At 37.8% G+C, this 25,335-nt stretch overlaps 1 protein-coding gene across 2 annotated transcripts in view; it reads right to left on the bottom strand.

Moving 5' to 3' along the window:
- ccser2a (coiled-coil serine-rich protein 2a) overlaps positions 1-25,335 on the bottom strand; it is a 61,698-nt gene extending 36,363 nt beyond the window's left edge. The window contains exons 1-3 of one of the 2 annotated variants that reach the window (XM_032553524.1): positions 24,785-25,335; positions 11,806-13,241; positions 11,497-11,717 (exon numbers count right to left, since the gene is read on the bottom strand). In XM_032553524.1, coding sequence (XP_032409415.1) covers positions 11,497-11,717; positions 11,806-13,198 — 1,614 coding nt within the window. In that variant the 5' untranslated portion in view covers positions 13,199-13,241; positions 24,785-25,335. The remainder of the gene's footprint in view (positions 1-11,496; positions 11,718-11,805; positions 13,242-24,784) is intronic. The other variant, XM_032553523.1, reaches the window with a different exon arrangement.

The raw sequence follows: 25,335 nt of genomic DNA, 5'->3' as shown, positions 1-25,335 counted from the left end.
TCTTCAACTCAGCTTTTAGATGTAGCCACATGATTCCTGATTAATCATTTGGGATAACAGAAAATTAAACAGATGTACCTGATAAAGTGCCTGTTACATTTACACTGAAGGTCTATGAAATACTTTTTTTTCTTTTTTAAAGTAGGTCGGGTATAGTTAACATCGCAAAAAAATATAGATAGTTATTTGAACACAACCAAATGTCTTTCCACTACTACAATTATTTAGCCAATTAGCAAAAATTCTTACGTGTTTTCAAGATTCTCCCTTTTTTAGATAGCATTCTTGCATATGGTTTTCCGAATATCAAGATATTTACGACAGGACAGGTTTTTCAAAAAATATCACCCGATTATGAATGATAATGCACTTGGCTTTGAAGAGCCAACAAAAACACTTCTCATTTCAGCTTCAAATTAGGCACCAGTCTGACTAGCTTTCAAAATAACGCATCTCAAAGGCAGAGAAAAGAATCAATAGTTCAAAGCTTTATTTATTTTTTTTTGTCATGACATTTTTTTGCTCTTTGAAATTAAATAGCTCCGGCTTTGACAAGAACAAACAACTGCAAAATTAGACATTATTGAATTTCTTGTTTGCCACAATAAATGACTGGTGTTGAGTTTTCAGACTTTATGATGAAAAAAAGATGACTCCACCGTCTTCCAAACGGTGTGAGAGAAAATGTGGGTGGAAGTTTTGGGTCCATGTGGAATAAAACAGATCTCATCCATTTCATTCCCTTTCCTTCTTATTCTATGTTTTATATCTTCCCCTTCACCTCTGTTGCTATGACCAGTTTTGCTCCCGTCTTTGAAATAAAACCTCGATTTTAGGTCAAATTAAATTTTTCCTCCATTTAAATTAGCATAACATCAGGTGCTAACCATAAGGACATAATTCCTTACATTTTAAGTGTTTTAAGAGTATTGTCCTGTTAAAGCTTCTGGCGTTCAGTTTGATTTGGTCATGAGATTGAAAAAGCTGACTAAGGAGAATGACGCAACAATTTATGGGCTTGGTAAGGGATTTGTAGAGGTGTTACAAGAGTGGAATAAGACAATAAACTGCAGATAATATGGCTTATAAGTGGAGGACACTCAAAAAAAAAAAAATTGCCAACACATCCAGATCTCGCTGCCCAAGTAGGTTTTTCTTAAAAGCAGATGCCTAAAGAAGTTCTAGTGAAATGTAATCAAGTGACCTGCCACAGGCTTTTACTGCTGCTGCTTTTGAAAGTGCATGCCTGTACAATCAGAAAGAGCTAACATGGGACATATGCAACCTTTCCTCACTAAAAATACCATGAACAGCTGATTGGACCTAGACAAAAACCAAGACTTCCTGAATAATTTTCTTTTGACAGAAGTCTAAAACTAAATTATTTGGACACAAAGCTATCAACATTAGTAAAGTCTTACTGTCTCATTATGAATGGATACCTTCAAGGATTTAACTCTGTATGATTGTAATTTATTTTTTCTTTTTAACTGAATGTGTTCAAGGTGTGTTTTTGCTAGATCTTGGTGATATCTGTAAAATACTATTTTCTAACAAATAAACATAAAAAATACCTCTTTATGTTTTTATGTTACAAAGATTTATGTTCAAGTTCCTTTTACGCAGACGATGAACCTCAAAAAAAATGTAAGAGAACATTTGAATTGTTTCAGTATTTGCTAGAGGATATCCATAGAAATACAGGTGAGTGTAATTACAGGCAGGTTGCCAAGCTGTTTGCTGTGGGCTCATGTGATAAAATGCCAAGAAAATATTTCAAGGTTTTGAACAAAAATATTAAATAAACAAAAGTTTCAAGTCTTAAGTGACAACAGGCTTTAAATGAATCATCCAACATCACTATGAACCAGTTTAGTGACACTAAAAATCCACAGTGGAACCTTAAAATACATCAGTAAGATACTAATTCTATTTTGTAGTACAGGCCTCTGATTTTCACAGTGAGCACTGTAGCACAAAGCACAATGCAAATTAAAATATGTCAAATTTCCGTACATGAAGCACAAAGAATGGTAGTTTGTGCAGAAAGCTCAGTAAATAAACAAAATGGATAAGTTCTTTCATTGAAGATTCATCTAAAAATTTACTTACATACATGCCCAGGCACTATTTATAATTGTGACAATGAAAGTATTGAAGGGAACCTTTTTGGGGTTTTTTTTAAATACTATCCTAACTGAACTTTTATCCAATTAAAACTTTGTGCAGCTTGAATGTCACCTTTAGTATTTATCACATTTATCTTGTAAAATACGCTTCTTGGCCATGTAAACAAACCTTCTGATCCACTGGGAGAGTTCCAGTTCAAAGATCTGCAGTGTGGACACTGAACGCTCAAAAATCGAACTGCAACCCCAGCCACTGAAGAACTGTAAAAGCTGAGAATATCCAGGAGAAGCTTTTCATCCCTACCGGCTAAACTAGATTTCAGGGAACATAATAATGGAAACAAAAGGATCCTGTTCTCAACCCATCCAAAAAGCAAAGTTAAACTGAGGCTATGTGTCTATTAATCAATACACACACACAAAAGAAATACTGACTGAGTGTTTCTCAAACATTTCAATCTTGTTTTCTATAGTCTACCACTGAAAAGGCCTATTTCACAATTAATTAACGATTACTTTCTGAAGAAGTCTCAGACATGCATTCAAAATTCTTGCAATATAAATACTCGCTATTCTTAGTGGGAGCAAGAATGGCCAAAATAAAGCATAGATGATGTATATCTTATGTGGTAGCTGTCTGTCTTACATACAAGTATAAAACTTTTCTTCTCTGTCTTTGGAGTCATTGGTGGCCTTTGTGAGGAGAGCATTATCTGCCCCAGTCCTTTCCGCATGTCCCTGTAAGCCACTTACCAAACCAATTATGCAGAACAAAACAGCTATTTCATGAGTATAAAGACACTGCTGTAGCAACACTGAGGTGGACCTTTGCAATCAAAGACATCCAGTCAAATTTTATGGATAGATAAGCAGCAATGTTTTCATATCTGCTATGCTGCTGGTTGTTTGAGAAATGTCCTACTGAAGGCTATGAATAAGAACCAGACCATGAACATTTTCCAATACTTTATCATGCATGAAAACTATGTCGAGCTGTTTCTCTTAGCTGGTCCTCCAGATCCATTTTCTTTAATGCAAAAGATATTTTCCTGCTCCATCGCACTTGATTTAAGGTCTTGGCATACCTTTCTGTGTTTGCGTCCACGACCAGATTGTACCTCACAGAGAAGCACAGATTCTCAGTCAAACTATTTTTTTAGCACATCTGAAACACCCCATTCCACTCAGATATGCATAGTTAAAACTATGTATATCATAGGGGGTGATAATATGCTGGTTTATACACTATTAATTTAGAAGAGGAGGAGATGAAAAGAACCAAATCCTTATTTGACGAGCCCAACAGTAAAAGCTTTTAAACTGATTCAATTTTGGAAATCAGAACCTCATTTCAGCATCAGGTTCCCTTCATTATTCATTATTATCATCATTGTGAAACCTAAAAAATAATAACACTCAGCTGTTATTCAAGCATATTTGAAATGATTACTTCTTCCAGAATTACTGTAAAAAAATCAGGATATTACAGTCAAAAAAAAGATAGATTTCTTTAATGAAAAATGTGTAGGAATCCTGAACGTAACCGTGGGTGGGCGCACACAAGCAGGAAATCAATTGTGGGTGTGACACATCCTCACCCTAATCCACAATGATGTAAAAGTCGCTACAATTTATTAGCAACGTTAGAAGCTAGACAGTTTTCTCTGATTAGCACATTTTGTCCAAATTGCATAAGAACGAGAGCAGCAATAGTACAAAGCAAAGGTCAAACTAGAACAAAGTGTTCAGAGACAAAGAATTGATATTATAGATCAGATTTCCTCAGATCCAGGCCTCAGGGGTCGGTTGACTGCAACTTTTAGATAAGTTCCTGGTCCAACACACCTGATGCGAATGGCTGAATCTCCTCCTTAGAAGGCAGTCAAGTTCTCCAGAGTCCTGCTAATGACCTTGTTATTTGACTCAGGTGTGTTGAAGCAGAGACGCATCTAAAAGTTGTAGGACACTGGCCCTCGAGGCCTGGAGGGTTATAAACAATGAAACAATGGCTGTTCATTATAGGAGGGAAAGTTGCATCTCAGTATATTGTATTTATTTTAATAGATGTAACAGTTACTGTTACTTATCTACGCAATTTCAAAATGTAGCCTGAATCGCTGATCACTGGCAATCCATGAGTTTGCCAGAGTTGAAAAAAAATAATACAAACAAGGCTCAGGCAAGTATAGACATAAAGAATATCAGACACTTAGATGATAATCTGGATATTGCATCCAGCATTTGGATATTGGGAGGGTTTTTTTTGGTTTTTTTTTTAAATCACATTTCTTTTGGTTAAATGATTTTCTTTCTGCAGCGCACAGGCAAACATTCAGGGACAGACACAGGCAATGCAGAGGAAGCACACTGTGCCAAACTGTTAAATGAATGATGGCAGCTGCAGCAAGGAATAAGATAGAGTTAGAAAACCATTGATTCAGCTGTGTGTTTTTTCTGTGATTTATCTATCTTTCACATTTTCTTTTGTTTTGCTGACAGAATAACAAGACGCTGTTGTGGCACAGTGAAAACACTGTATGTATGTTGTGTTGTGTACTGAACCGCCACATATGTACTGCTGTGATAAAAACACAATTTTAGTCAGGAACAGACTGACCTTTAGATAACAAAATGAAATGTGCCAGAACGGGAAGCTGTTAAGAGGCACAGCAAACAATCGAGGTGTCTGAGCTGTTTACACGTTGTTTTATCGCTCCAAGATGATTTTATTTGTGATAGTTGTTGTCCAACATGTATGCTAACCATGAAAAACTGAGTGCAGTTTTATTCATGTATAATATATGGAACAAGAACACTTTAAAATTGTATGACAAATTACAGACGACATTTAAACGTAGTAGATGAATCCATGTTTTCATCTCCCAATCACGTTATATTTGGCTGTAATCTGAAAGTGACTTTAACTTGTATTCAAGTTGATGTCAGGCACACAAGCCTTGCCAAAAATCAGCAACACTGACAAAAGGGGACAACGATGCTGGAAATACTACATACAGAAGAATAGCAGGCATGAAATGTAATGAGACTGCTGCATGTTGAATAAGATAGAAGGGAGAAAGAAATACAGCGTAATGATGTGCCCAAATGGTTACAATTTCAGTAATAGCTACGCTATGTGAAAATGCTTGTATAGGCTTCTATTTTTTTTTCTCCCAGCTCCCCCCTCTGTATGTATCAAAACAGTATATTAAAGTACATTTCCAGCTATAGAATGTAATTTAAAACACAGGCATATCATTTGTAGCTTTCGCTTCTTTGCAAACAGATTTAGAGAAAAGACACTAAGTCAGCGGTCGGTAAAGTGCGAAAGTTTCTCGTGTAGAGGTCCATCTCAGTTTACTAGAATATTATCCTGATGTAATTTTACTTCAGTATTTCAATTATAAAAGTGAAAACATGCCGATAGTGCTATAATTTGTTTGCTATAATTTTGCTTGTCATGGTTAATAATTTACTGGTCATTTAGCTATGATGATTAGAGCAGGTATTTGTACTTTTGTCTGTGTGAACCTTAATACAACAAAGCACCAATGATCTATGGAAACTTCAAACCAGACCTAAACCAACTTAATTTCCGTACATCTTAGCTTATCCCTCCAGGTGTTGAAGCCTTGAATTCAAAAAGAAATGCAAAACTTAATTTTATCTAGAAAAGGGGCCAGATCTCTAATGTCGTCACAAGGTGTTGCGGCTCTTAAACACAGACTCCGGCCACAGTCCACACTTTGTGAATCTTAAAAAAAAGAAAAACTTTCTTAACAACTCTCTCAAGATTTCAGTTATCCTTGCTGCTTATGAATGGTTTATTGCCACATGTTTTCCTTCCATTCAACTTTCCAATATAAGCCTGTATTTGACAAGCAATAACCTTCTGTGGATTACACTATTTGTGGAGAGTTCCAACGACTGTGATGGATGTCAACAGTCTTATCCATTAATGTGGAGGCTATAGCATATTTTTTTCTGATATTCATGGAAATTAAATTAAGTTGTCAACAGAAGTAAATGGTTAACAAATAGATTTATTTGGAATAAATTATTATATCTTTCACATTCCGAATAAAATGTCGTAAACAAATGATCATTTATTAAGTAATGCTTATTAATGTGTGTATCAAACCAAATTAATTCACTGAGTTACTTGTGGAACTGATTTGATTGACCATGACACTGTAACAATATGACAGCTATAAACCTCCCCTATTAGCGGTTATATGTCTATGACTGCGGCTGGCTGGTGTACATCCATCATCGAAAGTAATCATGTTACGTTTATTTTCCCCAAAACAATATTTTGCAGCAAGGTAAAGCTTGAGCGAACACTCTCGGCAATCTTATACTGGAAACTGGAAAACATTATGGCTAGTCACAGCAATGACAGTGAAATTTACAGTCAATACATATTGATTTAATTTAAACCACTTGGTTTTGATGGTGAAAAGTGGTTTTGTGTTCGTCTTTGCAATCTCTTGTTATTGCCAATCCGCTTCCTATCATTAGGCCAAGAAATGGCCATTTAAAGAAACATTGTGGTGGTGATGAACGGCAGAGGAACATAAAAACACCAAAGTTTCTCTCAAATAGCTGCTTCTGTCATTTAACAAAAACAGAGGCAGACGAGCTCCAAGCCTCGTCAGTGAAATAGTGAAGCTCGCGCTCTGGAAGCAAGTTCATTAAAGGATTGAGCATTCTGTGGACAAAAAGACTTAAGAACTTAATTCATTTAAACACCAATGACTTAACGTGTCTCAACCTGGGACTACAAAAGCCCAATGTTAGGAAAAACAAAATGGGTATAAGACGAAGCTCGAGCATTTCTGAAGCTTTGAGAAAAGGCATAGAAGTCGGAGTATTATACAACCAAAGTATGTCTTTTGTTTGTTTTGTTTTGGGGGGTTTTCTAGCCAGTTGTTAGAAGGGTAGAAAAGATGAAAAAGGCAGAGAAAATACATTCCCAGGCAAACAAAATATATTTGAAGGCAAAACAAAACTAAGATGGTGGCAGAATGGTAGAAAATGGGTGAAATCTTTAAATACAAATACTAATATTACAATGTATTACAATACAATAATAGGAAAATCATTAACTTTGAAACCAGAAGTAAACAAACAGCAGAAAATATTGCAAATGCACCAAAATATTTCCATATTTTCTTTTAATGGGGTCTGATTGCTAATCTGCAGGTTGGATAGTTTGTTTTGTATTTCATTTTATTTAATTTGTTTCAGTTTATGCAGAATTCACCAAACATAAAACTCCCCGTATTTTCAGTCTTGAAAGGGATCAAGTAAAATAATTTACTGTTGTGAACTCTTTTGGTAGCTGATAAAAATGGTGGTAAAAATCAGTTATATTAAATTTGATGGACACATGTAAAGATGAACAAATGGGGATAATCTTGTAATTCCAGATGTAATTCAAAGCTACTCTCTCTGATAAAGAACCTGCAGCTCTTTTTTTTTTATTTGATGTTTATTTTTAGTTAGAAAAATTCTGAATCAGCAGGTCAGATCTTAAAGAAAACAGAAAATCTGCAATGGCCAGTAAAAGATTAATCGTTCAAGGCATCTTTTGTATCTACTGGTATATTACTTTTTTGTTCTTACCTTGTTTACCTCTGATATCTTTCAAATCAAAACTAGAAATCTCACTACATTAAAATATATCTTAAAAGCTTAACTTTAATATCTGTCCAGGCTTGATATGCTGAGCTGAGGGTTGGAAAAAAAACACTCAGAAATTGTGAGATGTAGCTTTCAGTTTCAGCTTCTACTTTGCAAGGCTGGTATTGTGCTCCTGTGCATGGCACATCATGGGAATCTCATTATGAGCTCTGGTAGCCCACTCTTTAATTTTGCAAAAAGCTATATGAATGCAGATACGGCCACAAATCAACACGAAAAAAGGGATGGCAGACACAAACCGGAAAACAGAAAAGCTTTGAAGCACGGTCATATTTTGTTTAAAGGATGCACAGTGCCTCCAAGTGGGTTGAGCAAGCCACTGCAGTTTGGCGACGTGACCACAGCAAAAATGAGGAGGTTTATCTCTGACTCAGTCTGTGTTCCAAGAAATAAGCTAGAGAACCAATTTTTCAAACATATAAATGTTATTTACCAGCACATAAACCTGCTCCTCCTTTTACCAAGATCTTTTCTGAGTCGTAAGTATGAAGCAAAAATCTGGTAAAAGATGCATTTGTAAATGCATTCACCTCAAACAAGTTATGAAACCATAATATCATGTTTCTTGAATCTTCAAGAATCAAGGCTTGTTTGTGACACAAACACTGGTTTGGTACAGAGTGGCATTTGCTGCTTTCTTTAGCTCATTGCAAGCAACTATTTACTCAAGAGAACAAGGGAATGATGAGGGGTTATATTCAAACAGATGGAGAGGAAATGGCAAAAAGGGTGGGGATAAGAGGAGCTCAGTGCATCCAATTACAGTAAGTGGATTCATTTCCTCTAATCAAATAGCTTGGTTAAATATCTCACAGGCAGATTCCCCATAGAACCAATCTTCACACATCAGCAATCAGCCTCTACATCTGCTCTCTTTCTGCTTCTGCCCTTTTTTTCCCTTTACTTCTTTTTCACCTCTAAGCTTCCACTCACTCATCAGACCTTCAATACCCCAAAGTGAGGACTGTGTGCCTTCTTCACTCAAAAGGGAAGGAAGCTACCAAAAGCACATTAGTGCTTTAAATGAGTTCTCCACTGATTTATTGGATGTTAGATCACATGGCTCCACCAAAGGGTGGAAAATGAACATTACCACTGATGTGGGAATGGCCTATATAGTCAGCTCAATGTGAGACTTATTGTCTCACATTCATAATTGAATCTAGTTTAAATTATGACTAAAACTAGATGTTTACGCACAATGTGTTAAAAAACAAAAAAACAAACTCCAATTTAAGTGTTTCAGCAATTATGACCATTGTTTCACTTAGAGGAAAATGGGGAGTGCTTGCAAGGCTAAAAAAGTCTACCTTAATGTGAAGTACAAAGGTAGCAGCGTCATGTTTCGTCTTTGCTGCATGAGGGACTGGTGCACTTCACCATCTGGTGTAAGGAAAACAGTCAATGTTTTGCCAAAGATGTCACAAAGCTCTGACCTCAAGTCAAATGAAAATCTGTGGCCAGAGTTAAAGAGGTTGTACAAACCTCTCCCAATTACATCACTTTCTCATGAAGAGTGTGCATTTATAAAATGTAAATATTTTTTTCTTTATATTTTATTTTGGTCACTTATACTGGTAAACATAAGACAGAAGTGAGAAGAGAGACATGTTGAGGAAAATGTTGTTTTTGTACAGCGTATGTAAATATCTGCTTTCCAGCAGGTTTCTTCTTTTTTAGCTTTGATTGCTCACATTTAAACATACAGTTCTTTTCCAACGCTGCAGTTCTTCTGAATGATGTAATCAGTAAATTGCTTTTTATAGTCCAATTAAAGCCCTCTACTAAGTGCCTACTAATGCCGTAATTGTGACATTATGAAAACATTTGTGCTGTATAGTTTTATCTAGAGAGATTAGATTAGTTTAGAGTTCAAGATGGCAAAATACAGCAGTTGTTGTCTTAGAAACTCTTCATAATGCTTGGACAGCAAACAAGCTCTTTGTTTCACCCCAAGCTATGAACACACTTCAACAGATCTACCACAAAAGAACACACCAACTTCTTATGACATGCTGCGTAACTGCTTAATCGTAAACACATGCCAAACCCATGTGTGATTGCACTAATGACAAAATTAAGCAAAACAGACAGTTCATGAAAACGTTTCAAACACATTGTAGCCTTGTGGTTTTTCCAGTTACTATAAGTCCATTGTTTTGAGATATACTCCGCTATTTGTCCAGAGGAGTTCTTTCAAAATCATAATATGAACATATTTAACGCCCCGAAGCTTATTACATAATTTAAATTCCAGCTTATTTTTAAAGCTCTTTATTCATTACCAAGATCAGATACCCTGGTACGGGGATACAGAGAGAAAAAGTAAGGCCAGAAAAGCAGATTAGTGTTAGCTTCCAAGAGAGCGAGAGGCCTTGGCATCAAAACACCAGTGAAAACCTGCAGCAGAGAATCCTGCCAATTTGCTCTTCTTTGCTATTTTTTGCCCCATTACTTTTTACATAATTGATGTAAATTACCTCTAAATAGATTAATGGACTTCTGCACAGTGAAACGGTATTACTGAAAAAGGTTTAAGATGTGAAATATAAATGCAATACATAATTAATGCATAACCGACTAATGAAAACCGAACTTTCATGCTGAATTGGAAAATGATTCTACAGACCTTGGAAATTCAAGACTCTATGGATTAATTTAAATACTTGGACGTGAAGATTATGGTATTTACATAAGTTTACAGAGTCAATATGTTTTAAGTGGAACACATGTTAAAGTAAATTCATATTCTATCAGATTTTATATTCAAGTCTTTGCAATTTTAGTGCACAAAAGATTAAACTAAATGATACAAACTTAAAATTTCCTTTCGCCTTCTTTTCTAGAGTAAAAAAAACACACCATTGGAAGAGTGTAACTAGTTACATTTACTTGAGTAACTTTTTGAAAAGTATTTCTAGGAGTAGCTCTACTACATCATACAAATTCACTACTACTTGAGTGATATTTATTTTTTACAATTTCTGGCTACTCTACCCACCTCTAGTAACTTCACAGAATGATAACCCAACATGTTTTAACCAAAAATTATTTTTTGTAAAGAAGTTTTGTTATTCTAATGTTATTTGTTGTGCCATTTGGTGGTCAAAAGAACATACTGTAAACAATATATATTTTCATTGAATGTACTTTGTCCTGTCCTAACATGTACCAGTACAAGTAGGTGTGAATAAGCTGAAATTAATTAAATAGCAAAACCATATATTTTCTAAAGCACTGGAAGGATTCTAATTCTCCCCATACAGTTTTTGCTTGGGCATTCTCAGACACCGTTCGTCTTTTCCTCTTTTGAAACACACATTTGAAGTTTAATGAAAACAGAGTCTGGTCAAAAGGAGACAGATGTTGGAAAAAGCCATAAAAACCCATCCACTGTTGATGTTTCTAACACAGAGAGGCAAAGTTGATCACATCAAGACTTATAGTCAGCACATATACACCACAAACAGCTTTTCTAAAAAAAAAAAGTTTGTCCTCAGAAACTGTTTTTGCTTGAGGATAGGAAATGCAAATGCAGAAGGAAATCAATTTCTTTTTTTTGTAAATAACTGTTAATGACATAAGAGTCAAAATTAATTATTAAAGATTTAAAAAGTCTACACAATATTAAAATCAACACAATTGGAATTATGGGTCTCACCATGCTGTTGATCTCCGAATCCTCAAAACTTGCTAGTGGAGACTTGAGCTCCCCAAGAGGCTCAAGACCCTCTTCATCCCACATATAGGTCCCACCAGAGCTATTGGAGGGAGACAGCTCCACTGATGAACCCTGAGGAGCATCACTCTGCGCAGGAGACAACACCAACAAATCCTGCGTAGATTCTTGCGATTTCTGCATTGGGCTTTCCTCTTTATTTTCTATAAAAAGCAAATAAACGTAGGCAATACGTCATGTCAAATCTCAAATAAAAAGAAAACCAAATCATTTTCTTGGTTTGTATTGTACCTGTCAGATCTACAGGCTCCCAGTCTGTGTTGTCATTGGAAGACCTCTGCAAGATGGTTTGAGTAGTGCTGGCAGGAATGTCTCCATCACTAAAAACATCTCCTGCAGAGTCACAATCATCTAGATTCTCTTCACTGGTGTCACCTCTTTCCAGCGATGAGGCAGAAGATAAGGACATGTCCTCCAGGGTTTCGGTAGCCATCTGAACAGAGCTCTGGTCATGAGTGCCATTTTCAACTCCAGAGCTTCCACCACTGTAACTGGATGAATCTACTTTCCCATCTTCATCGGTTGGCTCAGACCCTTTAGATATCCTCAGAAGTCCACCAGAGTCAGATAAGACAGAAGATCTAACACCCTCTTTGGGCTGATCTGGAAACAGAGATGTCTGTTGTTTGCCCTGTGTGGTTGAACCCGATCTGTAACCTAAAGATCCAACACTGTTTGTCAGTGACTTTGTCAAAACAGAATTAGGAAGCTGAGGTTTCCTCAAACCTTGTGGAGTGGTGGGCATGGCAAGGTAAGATGCGTTAGGCAACGGTGAGTCAGTTGGAAGGCTTTTGCTGTACTGAAAACCTGAATCTCCAAGGTTACTGCTTAGTGCTAAACACAATCTTCCGTTGCTGACCCGTGGTGGCTTGAGGAAACTACTGCGAGGAGGCCGAAGTTGGGTGTTGGCCAGGGGTTTGGCTAACTCCACAGCCCGATTAAAGGAGAAGGACCGTGTCATCGGCTCACAGTTGGGGGAGGGAATCTGTTTGAAGTGAGTGAAGCTGTTTGAACGCACCATGTGGTCCAACATCAAGATCTTTCGGTTCTCTCTGGATTGTGATAGGCTATCCTGAGAATTGCTTCTTGGAGAGTTAGTGCCTAACATTGGACGCACAAGGCGTGACTCCGACCCAGTTCGAGCAGGAATACCAGATGTATAATAGGTTACTTTAGAAAGTCCATTCAGTTGGTTTTGACCAACTTTTGTCACTTTGGGGTTTGTCTTTGTCAGTTGTTTGGGTACCGTTTTTGGGCTGGAGGTAGCCACCATCAAAGTACCTGACCTACGCATCTTAGGTGTTGATTGAGAGCTACTTTTCACCTCAGGTAATGAGGGCACATGGTATTGTGCCTTCTCTTCATTCCTATCCCATGGAATCATAAGTGTGCTGGGGCTAGAAGAGTTCATACCATCATCTTTCTTCCATTTCAGGTAAGGGGGAGCGGGCCGGATCAGACCATTTGAGCGTGTTCCATGTGAATTAGTCTTGCCATCCTGCATAGATGTAGGTGACTGTGTGGTACCATTGCACACAGGACTATTCCCACCACCTGTGGGGCGCCCACCAAACTTTGGCAATCTGGACACCATAGCAGGCCCAGTTAATGATTTTTCTTCCATTAGATTTTGAAGAAGGCACTTAAGAATTTATGAATATGCATACCTGTGAAGAGAGCAGAAAAAAAATTGAGAGTGACAGAGCATACTGACAAGTAGTTTCACAGTTTTTTGTTTTTTTCTTCTAGAAGAAATCAAACCATTTCAATCCAACATCAGTATCAGTATAGAAACTCTCTGTTTATTGTCCAATCAGATAATGAGGGACAGACGCTGAGGGCATTTCATCATCAGATTCAATGTTTCGCTGTTGCTGCTGATCACATTTTTAACTATTTTTACAATGGAAGAGAATATTACAGCCCAAAAACCACTGAACTTGTAAATAACAAAATATGCATTGCAATATCATAACTAGTGAAAAAAAATACATTTCAAATATATGAGCAGATTCTTTTTTTAAATTTGCAGATTTATTGATCCGTTCTCATTTCATTATTTTCAACAAAAAAAAAACATGAAAAAAAAACATGCCATTAATCTTTTACTTCTCTGTTGTCTCCTAATAACTAATAAGTAAATCTAATGACACCATAAACAGCATTATGAATACAAATCAACAGTATTCAAAGCAGATGGGTGGAAAAAAAACGGTCTCATCTGATTACTGCCAAGTTGACAAATGACTTGGTGCTCCAGTTAATGCAGGAACAGAAAAGATATTAATTACTTTTCCTTTTCATTATGATGATTATTAGTATTAGTATTATGAATACTATTATTTCAGACTGATGCAACCTGTAGTTGTGCCTAGGTTTTGGCACATTTGCAGCTATAAGACCTGGCTAAGTAACAAATTGGGGGAAACAGATACAGCGTCCCTGAGAGACAAGGGGATGCTGGGATGACGGCCAGGATCCTGTGAATAGCAAATGGAGGATCTGCATTATGTGAAGCCAACGAAGGGAAAACACAAGGCTGTTTCCTCAAACTCATTTAGACTCGTTCATTTCCAATCAACCATGTGACAAGTGTACATGTGTTCACTGTGCACCTGCATGTTTCATCCATCTGGCCAGTCCTGGAATATTGTGAATTAAAAAGTTGCTCATCTCCAGATGGCTGCTTTGGTTAGCAGAAAGTAAACCATCTGCATGACTGGCCAAAGCAGTGACTGTAAACTGTGCACTAAGAGCTGTTTGCCTACACCAGAAAAATAACCTATTGTTGGTGGATGTTCACAGAGAGGCAAGCAGTTAATCCTTTCGGAGTAAATCTCTTGGAAAAAAACTTAAGTTGCTGAAGAAATGACTCAATCAGATTTTTAAAACGATGGGGGATGGGGGATGGATGTGCAGAGCAATGTGGGTCTCTTACTCTGGAAAAAAAAAAACATAACTCCCAGTGCCCTACATCTTCACTGAGAGACACACGTGTCGGCAGTCAAAGAGACCCACTCACCCACCATCCTAATCTGTTTCATGCACACACTCATGGGGTATAAACACAAAAACACACACTTACACAAACCAAATCAGGTCAACATGGATAGACTGGGTTACTAAAGCCTCTTTGCCCCTGAGAAGAGGTTAGTGACTAGGTCTGTGTTTAATGGGAAGATTGGGGGCTTTCACAACTATCAGTGGCCCCAGAACCTTTCAAGTTTCATTCAGATCCAGAGCAGCAGAGCACTGTTGCACACATTGCTGTGGTAAACACTCATTTATCAGGGTCATAGCTACTTCCACCCATAAATATAATAATAATACTGAAATAAATATTATAGTGCTGGTGCTTTTATTTAGTGCTTATATTTTCATACTTTAACCTTTATCAAATATTCATACAGCAGCTTCATTCTGAGTCACAATGTAGTTTTACTCAAGTGATAATCACTGACCTAGAATAGAAAAGCAGTCGTCTAGCCTATGTGCATTTCTGGATATTATTTTTGTGCTATAACCACTTCCAATTACTGCTATTTCCTGCAGGTGTTCATTCTACATTTTTGCTCAAGTCTCTGCATCAAAGCAAACAAATTGATATAGATAAGAGGCAACTCTTATCTATATCAATGTTTTAGAAAAGATGGGAGTGATTGTTGTGCTCCTGTTATAAAATTAAAGCAACTTCAAAAGTTTGTGTAAATATTTCAACACTATGAAACTGTGGTATTTTTATTTGAAGTTAAAATACCATAATAATTTAATACTAAAAAACAATACTCTTCAAATTTCCAAAGGCAGAGTATTAACAATAATGTTTTTAAAAGTGAATTTTAGCAAAGCAAGTTGACTTCTATCAGTATCCAAAGGTTCTGAACAAAAACAACTGTTTCAGACTACTCCTAAGTTATAACTTCACCCTTATTCCCTTATTTTTATGTGCTTTGAGAAGATATGCCCTATTCCAAAAGTGATACAAAAATGTCATCAGTGTCCATGGGCAACCAAATAAACAAGATCATAACTGACTGAAATATAAAGGAGTAAACAGAACAGGCCATCTGTCTAACCCTCATAGACTCAGCACAGCTCTCTGCCCTTCTGCCCCTCCCCTGAATAAAAACGTCCTAGAGGTTTACTAAAACCAACTATTTTGCCTGCATAACACCCATGTTTACAACATCAAGTCAGAAAATGCAAGGAAAAAGCACTGCCACAACAGCAAAGACTATCTCTGTAATACATTTCAAAAGTAAAGCACATTACAACTAAGATCTGGGTCAGTTTATTTTGCACCTCATTTGTGTAAATGGTGTTTCACATAGATGAGCTGGAACTGATGCAGGGATGGTGGGGAAAAACCTTATGAGATACAGTTCCCTTTCATATCAGAAAAAGTAAAAAAACAAAAAAAATGCAATTCCATGCTGAAAACCATAAAAATGGAAAATAACATCCTTAAAGAATTTACCAGTGATTTGGGAAAGATCAACAGCAACACAAAACTTGCATTTCTTATATTCTTTGAACAGAGCTTCTCTTTCAAGGTAAACTAGAAAGACATGCACCATCAACTCAGTGAAAAGAGAAAAAGAAGAGGGTATGGACAAAAAGATATTTTAAAGTAGAGTGCTAGTGAGAAGCAGAGAGACAAGACTCTGGACAGTCGTTTCCCTCAGAGAGGTCTCCTGCAAAACCTGAAGCTCAACATCTCAGCAGCGAGCACAGTTTGTGAAATGAACCGTAAGGTGAGATGACATCTCTTCTTACTCGCAGGTATACCAGGAAAGCAGCTTTATTTTTGTCTGACAATAAGAATTTTGGCCTCATTTCATTTTTCTACTCAGCAGACAGCTGGCAGCTAAGATACGCGGCAAAAGAGCAAAAAAGTCAGAAACTCAGACCTGCAACAGCATAGTGGCGTACTTCCCTTTAGGGAGCGCTTTCACAATTGATCTGCACATTCTCACAAACCGTGGACGCTCAGGATGGATGCAGATGGGATGCAAAAGCCTGAGGGCCATGATTTATTGGGTCATTGGAGCTACGCATGAATGAAGGTGCTTCACAAGACACAGCAAATCCCCATTCTTGCTGTTTCTCCCTCCAGATAGTCAACTCATCTCTACGTGTGACTGCTAGCTCCCGATGAAGTTTCAGATGAGCGGTATGCACACAAACATCTTTTTTGTATTTTTTATTATTATTCAAACTGTAAAAAATTTATATTAATGACGTTTCTGGAGAGTGTCCTCCACATCTTACTTGTCAGATGTGCGCAGATGTTGCCATTTTATCTTCACTAAAAGAACAAGCAGCACGCTGCAGAACAATTAAATGCTATGGTTAAAATCATTAAGCTGGTTGTTGTGTGAATCTCAGTGTTGATAAAACCGTGTGTATGTTTATTTTAGTGTCCGTTAATCGAAGTCCAAATCAAGATTTCTATATTGTCGGGGTAAAAACTGATAGTAGAACAGGATTATAAGTATTTGGCAGCAAAACCCAATTAACATCTTACTTTTAAAACACATTGTTTATTGACCAATCACTTGAACTTTTGTGTAAGCAGTCGGTCACAAATTAGAAGAACATTGCAATCAATATAAGGCCCGTATAAGCACGCCTTAAAATTACTCCATGAGGTCAAACTTAGAAAAGATGAAGAATTTTAACTAAACTTGAAGGAATGTGAAAAAGTATTTCCTCCTCACAGATCTTCAGTTTTTGCTTTTGATCAGAAACTTTAAAGTTTCAGATCAACAAACACATTTTACTGCCAGGCAAATATAATCTGAGAAAATACAAAGAGGAGTTTGACAATTATCTATTAAAGGAAAAAAGCAATTCAAAACCACCTGGCCTATTAAAAAAGAATTATCCCTTTTCCTGTTAAGTCATTAAGCTATAATTAACCACATTTTTTTTTAGCAAAAAAAAATTACTGCCAGACCTACAGAATCAAGGAATCGCTTATATAGAACCTGTTGAACAACGTAAAGTCAATTAAAACACCGTGAAAAGCAACACAGCATGCTGTCAGCTAAAAACAAAAAAATGAGAACAAGTGAAGAACAAAGCCTCTGACATCCATCAGTGTGGAAAAAGTTACTAGGCCACTTCCAAGCCTCTGTGACTCCAGCAACCTACGGGGAGTCACTGAGCAATGGCAGTCAAACATAGTGGGGGTGCTGCAATTATCAGGGGATGTTTCACTGCTTCGCAACTTGAACATCATTTTGTATTTGTCACTCAGATTTGTGTTGACTGCAAAACATTGGGTGACAAAGAAGATAAAACAATAGATATCTGCAAAGGGGCAAGTACTTTTCCATCATCAGGGGCGGAATTTTTTTTTTAAATATCAAATTTCATAATTTGGCTGGTTATAAACAAGAGTATATCCAACTATAAAAGCGAAGTAATCTAAAATACATTTGAGTTTAGGCTGTTGCTTAGGAGCAATAGAGTACCCACAAGTGCAAAAGAAAACAGAAAACAAAATCAAACATTTAATTGTTTTGCTCCAGCAAATACAAGTTAGTGGAAGCATTAAGTAAATGTCCTCCACTTTCCTGAAAAGGCCAGTATTTAGAGTATAAGATGTTTCCTGTCAAGAAAAGATCCAATTTCAATTTTAGTTAAATGGACAGTGAAACTGAAATAAGATTTTTATTTTTATGGCTCAAAGTTTTAATTTGAGCTACAGTTAAAACAAAGTTACCGAAAGCAGCAAAAAGCAACACCACATTTTAAACCTATACAGATTACTGTTTAAGAAAAGAAATCTGAACAATTCCATAATCTCATTGAAAGCCTGAACAGTGGGATTTTTTCCCCCATTTTGGCAGCTTTGAAATGGTCATTTCCTGTGTAAAGCAGTTTGCAGCTTACAAGTCACACTCACAGAATTACTTCCTAAAACACTATAAACAAGGCCTGAAAATGAATAACCCAAACAATTTAAATAGGTGAGTGATTTCATCCCCTAGGGAGCTACGATAATAGAAAATAGTGTGATGGGTGAGTAAAATACAAAGGTAAGTGGAGAACAACAAAGGTTAAAACCCTTTTGCATTAAGAACGTGTATGACTGTCAATTTAGTTTCTCCCAAAAGTTATGTCCAGCGTGTGTTAGCAAGCCACAGTAGAAGGACCTTAAAGATAAAAACAGGGAAATCAAGTGCTTTTTTTATTCCAAAGCCTCTAATCTGACACTGGGGACAATTTATAGTAAATATAACACAACATAAATGACTTCATATCAAAACCAAACCAAACTGAAATTCAACCTCATGCTCTCAGGAAGCCAAATGAGGCAGTAAGGCAGAAACTAGGCCAGTCTGGGCAGGGCAGTGGTGAGACATGGCTCTCTCCTGGAGGAGGTTATCAGGGTGCCATTAGAGCAGGCTAATAGAATGAGACAGGGAAGATGCTAGACAAATGTGCACCAAGTAAAGCAGAGTTGAATGGAGCCGCCCTGATGCAGACCCAACGAGAGAGCATAAATGCTTCTGTAATGTTGTATTCAGAGGGTGGTAGATCAAATGACGGAGAGCCCACAGTGGACACAATGAACAGAGAGGAGGAGAGAAAGTGCTAAGGTGTGGCAACCTGCTCTGTCAGGGATACATTACAGGGTTTCATTATCATGGAGCTGTGCAAAGAGTAAAACAACACCTTGTGAAAAAACAACACCATTTAACTTTTCTAAATACCCAAAACATATCCCAGAAATTGTGGTTTGACGATATTACCTTGAGTCAGTGGACTTCTGATGACCTGTCCAACTATTTTGTGACAAAATTAAACAGGAAGCTAATCACTCTGCATCTAAACTAGAAACTAATGTTGCACCGAGCTGAAAAAGTAGAGCACAGGAAAAAGGAAGAGACTTCAGATACTGAGCTGTCTGCTGCCAGCCTCAATCCCCACATGTGCACAAACGTAACGTCAGCCGTGAAGCTCGTGACGGAGGGGTGAGCGAGTGGGCGGAGAGCGCCGAGCTTTCATGAGCCCATTAATATTTGATGAGGGTGTCTTTGAGAAGCCCTAGCATGCAACAAGACGGAAACGTCTCGGAGTAAATGTTTGTCAAAATAATTCAGAACGCGAAACTGATTATTTGCAGACTGAAATTTAAGAAAGCCGAGAAGAAGTGTGTTACCCCCAAACAAATGGCAACATTCACAGCATTTTTTGTGATATCATGAGACCACTAAAAGGGGGTAATAAAGGAGACGGATCCTGCCAAGCACTCAACTGAGCATAAAAAAAAGACTATTTATCGTGCTTCTCACAGAGATTCAGCGTAAATTTAATTTCCCCCCTCATCATTTCATGGTTGACGGCTTAGTGGTTTTGCTCAGTCAACTATTTTCTGCCAAGGCAGTGAAGTCGTTTGAGTGGTGCCAGCTTTTCAAGGTCTTCAGTAGTGTCTGCGATGTCGGTTACCTTCATAAATCACAGCAAGGAGTCTGAAGCAACACTTTCTATATCCGTCACAAAATAAAGGTAAAAAAAAAAGGATTTAAAGTGACGTATTCGACTTGAGTTTCTTTAAACACCAGCCTCAATCCCTCAGTTTTATTTAACTAAATGACTCAGACGAGATCAGCTGTTTTGAATGTGCATAACTACAGTCGTACTGCAAAGTTGTTGTGTTTTTGTGTACGTGGTATGACTTTTGCCTTAAAATGTCGAGCTCCAGCTATACCTGGTCATAGGTATGAGTCACACTGCAGTTCAGAAGTTTTCATAATCGGCCCTGACTCATCCCTTAAAAGTCCAACCCTGAGCTCTTCCCAAGGTGTGATGATGAGAACTGAAAGTCTTGGCAGACCTTCTGCAAATCTAATTAGCAGCTCAGATGTCAAGTCTCCCCCAACACCATCATCATGAGACTCCCAATGTCACCATTAGTTCAGCTCCTCGCGTTTAGGTGTGGAAGAGACGGACACTTTACCGTGCAGCCTCTGCCAAGTGTGACCCGTTATTAAATGATAAACAGGGCCATTCAGCGGTAAAACATCAAGATCTTCATGGCATGCGGAAAATGAGCAGGACTCAGAAATGAAAAAATGGAAAATGTGTGATTTAAACGATCAAAGGGATTCTTCTCTGTAATTTAACAGTTCTTTTATTGAGCTTAACATAGAGCTTTTTGGCTAAAGCCTGAAACTGAGAGCAGCTTTATGTTCAATCAACTCCTATCAGAAATTGTGTATGGTTCTCAGGAACAGTTTCATCTACTTAGTATGTTTACTTTTCTTTGTCCTAACCATTTAAATCAATGTTCTCATAAGTACAGAGAGTGATTTATCAAGTCCATTCTGAATTTAGACATGATGGTACTTTCTTATCTTTATCTTATCTCATCTTTTCGTACCACACTTCATAGCTGATTAGGGTGTCACATAATGAGTTTCCAATAATTATCTTTTTCACAGCATTCTATTTTTCTGAGACATTTAATTTGGTGTTTTTGTTATCTGCTAGCCATAATCATCAAAATTGCAAAAAGGCAAAGGACTGGAATATGTCACTATGTGATGCATAATACAGCATATGAGTTTCTGAGATGACTGGCAAGAAAAATTGAACTTTTAGACAATATTCATATTTTTTAAGGTGGACCTTGGTTTTACATCAAAAATTCTTAATCTGAAGGGTTCAAAATCAGAAGAAATGAGGCAGTAGTAATTATTCATAGCACTTTAAATGACAATCTGCTTTTGCAGTTGTGTAGTCACTATGTGAAACTTTTTGTAGGCTTGTGTTTTATAACTCATAACTCCAATGTTTTAAAAGTACTTCATTTTATATCTTAACCTATGACTGCGTTATTAGCTCAGGATGCAAAATGCCAGAATCTGTCAAAAAAAATATTCTCCTTCAAGTGCCACAGGAAAAATGACCATTCTCTTGCTTGTTGTGTTTTTTTTTTATTATTCTACCTTATCGTTTCTCCCATATTTACAAGACGAAGTTTCCAATAAAACCAGATTTAGCAAAGTCAATAAAAATAATAACAGTGTGAGTAGTACTTTGTGTGAGATCCGCAGCAGACATATCCTGTGTGAGTAAATAGAATACAATACAATTAGGCCAACTTCCTTTTGGTTCCATTTTCCTGTGGCTCCTTGTTTTCCACTAAATCTATGGATGACATTTCATACCAAACACGTTTCACAGCTGCAACTATTTTTCTTTAGATGCCAACAGTTTCTGGCTGAAGGAGAGCGAGCGTGAATCAAGACCCATCCTACTAATACATTTTTATTTAGTTATTTTATCATCAAAATACTATGTCAGGGGCGTGCTGTGGTGGCGTAGGGGATAGCGCGACCCATATTTGGAGGCCTTGAGTCCTCGACGCGGCCGTCGCGGGTTCGACTCCCGGGCCCGACGATATTTGCTGCATGTCTTCCCCCCTCTCCTTCCCCGTTTCCTGTCAGTCTACTGTCATATAGGGGACACTAGAGCCCACAAAAGACCCCCTGGAGGGGTAAAAAAAAAAACTACTATGTCAGAGATTATTCAAGTGGAATGGTTGGTATCAAAAAGTGTGGCATTTTTGATGTACCTTCTATTTGTTGTTTAAAGTACAATTAAAATGGAACCTTAAAATCCATTAGGCACCACTGTTGAAGTTGAAGTTGTAGTTCATTTTACATGCAAACACATTATTTGAATATTAAAATGACACAAGTGCTCGTGGCTGAAAACATTTGGGAGGAGCTTTGTTTTTGCCCTTGACAACAGGAATATTATCAAATGTTGCTGCACTTTGTGTGCTTTAAAATCACAGCCAAGCGATACCTTCAAAACTATGGCAGCACAGTCATAAACTGTTCAAATATATTAGAATCAACACATGCATTCTACAAATACTAGTAGGAATAAAGAGATAAATTCTCAGCGCTAAGTTATTATGTAAAATAAGAGCAGTAGTTTATGGCAGGAACTAGAGTCACTCAATAACATATCAGATCATAACACTGATATTTCCGTCTGATGCTTCACATTAAAGCAAATCCCCTATTTTGACTTTGAATGACTCAGCAGGGTTCAGATAAACAAGCACAACAGTCTTTCAGGAATCTTTCTCTCTTAACAGAACCCACAGTCTTTTGTTCTAGTTCAGTTTGTGACCCAGTGGATGTAAAGACCATATCACATGACGCAAAGCTTTCAAGGATTATACAATAAAACTTAAAGATATAAACCTCTAAGGGTTCCCCTCCAACTTAAAGAAACAAAAGAGAGCTTATCATGCTTGATTCTAAGAGAAAAGCAAGATGAGGCAAGGTTGGACATAATAATAAAGCTCATAAGTATGTAACAGAATATCACACATTTACATTGACTTAACCTACAGAACATGTTTTATTCTAAAACCATGCATTACCTAAAGAAAACTTACTCTTCAGAGATGACTGTAAATATAAAATCTAAACCCTCGCTTCACTTTGTCAAGCAACAGTTTCAGTGTAAAATGTTGGCCATCTGTTAAGTGGAATTTTTTTTATTATTATGATTAGAAGGGAATTTCCTAATCTTTGCAGAACACACTTGTTTCAAATGTCTGTCAGTTTCAGACCTTGTGTCTGTGTAGGGAGCTATTCCAAGGCTTTAAACATCTGTGGGCTTACCGAGTGAAAGACATCGCTGATAAGCGTGGCTAAGTATAGCTGTAATGATGGGCCACATGCAGTGGCTGAGGAGGGCAAGGAGGATAAAAGAAAAGTCAAAGTCAAGTGGCTCAAGTTGACAATGTCGCAGCAGACGAAAGGTAACAAAATGACTGAACATGCATAGAGGGATGTCCTCTATGCTATCAAATGTCCCATTTGTCAAGTTTGTGCATATCAATTAAGATTAGAGAGCCATGAACTTGCATAAAGCAAGTAAAAATACATTTTTAACAACGGATGTTTGCATGTAGCCAACTGTCTGGGATGCTGCTTAGCCTCTACCTTGCTATGTGGTGAGTCTAAGCCTCTGTTGAACTTTTGGCACTGTCAAAACAAATGACTTCACACATCTCCCTGCTGTAAAAAGGCCCCTCTGAGCATGATGAAAGCACATTTAAACCTCCTATCAGCCTGAGGGGAGCCCCTCCTGGGCACCATGCTGTCTTGGAATGACTGCAATGCACAGAGTAATGAGATGTGTGTGATTTCCACACGTGGTCACATAGCAGACATGAGGACTGTGAGGGGGCAACGGTGCGTGAAACTCACAGTGAAGAAAAGTTACGTGCGCATTCTGAATTTGGGTGGTCTTTTTAAGACATTGTGGATGGTCAGCTGCTGCTGATGCAATTAGCCTGTAAACACACGCTCAGCCTAAGGTGGTGCACCACGGCTTTTGCCGACAGGTGCCTGTGGGAAACACACATGGGCTTGCATGTAGGAGCATGTGCAGCTGCCCTAATCCGGGAGAAACCACAGGTGTCCATCTCACTTAGTTACACTGTACTGAAAGCCAGTGGCGCTTTGCACTGTCTGGCCTGTACATGTTGCCGCTTTAAATGGAGCGCACATGCACGCTCAGGCGATATATGGCACAGGCTTGACTGACAACAACTTCAGCTGTGGTGTAAAAATATGATCATGTGGTATTAAAAACCATGGCTAAAATTTAACGTCTGTCTGCTGAAACTTTATGACTGCGTGAGTCATCATCACTCACCCTTGAGTCCTGTGACGTATGCCCAGGCAGCATTTACAAAGCCCTGAAAAGTCAAAGGCTAACACAAGGTAGAGCATAATTTTAGATTTTTATACAAATATTAATCTGACCAGGTGCATTCGCCCCATTTACTCTGATATCCCTAAAAAAAACTGCCATTAAACTCCAATTAGTAGAGTCTAACTTTGTGTAATTTAGGTCAGTATACAAATACAGCTGCTCTGAATAGAAGTTTCCTTGAAACAGACTAAGCTTTTAACATTCCTCCCATTTGAGATTTGCAGAAATATAAATTATTTCTCATGCTTCTAAAGGCTTTGCCGACCTCATTCATGGAACAATGACTTAATGCTATGACTGTCGGGGGTGACGATGCAAGAAAACCCATCAGCCTCATTGGACAACCAGGAGGATGAACACAGTGATAAACGCTGTATCGAGCTATCATAACCAAAACATATTTCTTTGACCGGTACAGACCAGATTTACAGTGTGTTTGGCGACTTACCTTAATTATTCCTCCAGCATGGCTCCCCATCTAACTGTGAGTAAGCAGTCCGGTTGTTTTCTTGTAATCAGCATGTGGTAAAGAAAAATCTGCAGCGGAAGTTAATCTCTGACTTCACTTAAAACGTGCTGGGATGCAGTGATGAAGTTAGTCGCCTGCAGAAGTTCCAGCAATCACTATCAATCAAATCAACCCAAACTACATGGAAGTCGTAAAGAAAGTCTGGTTATAACGCTTACTCTTTTAAAGTACTTTGTGTTTTTTATCAAATATTTCCCTCAAACTGTTTTAAAAACACGACGCGGCTATATGTTTACGATCCGCTCGTTGTCAGCTGGCAGCTGCTAAATGGACTTACAGTGGTGGTAAGCAGACCGAAGGAGGAGAAGTTGGCCGTAAAAACAAGATTGTAAACTCAGACGAAATAGCACAGCGTTTTGTTGATAAGCTACCCACAAGACACAGTACAGCAGCACTGGGCTCCCCCAAGCAGCAGCGGCAGTTTCTCATTCCGACATCCGCCCTCCTCTTCTCTCTGCTGGGCGGAGCTT

The sequence above is a fragment of the Xiphophorus hellerii genome, chromosome 22 (assembly GCF_003331165.1).
Source record: "Xiphophorus hellerii strain 12219 chromosome 22, Xiphophorus_hellerii-4.1, whole genome shotgun sequence".
Taxonomy (NCBI): domain Eukaryota; kingdom Metazoa; phylum Chordata; class Actinopteri; order Cyprinodontiformes; family Poeciliidae; genus Xiphophorus; species Xiphophorus hellerii.
Note: the sequence above shows the minus strand (reverse complement) of the source record. Positions and strands in the feature narration are given on the sequence as shown.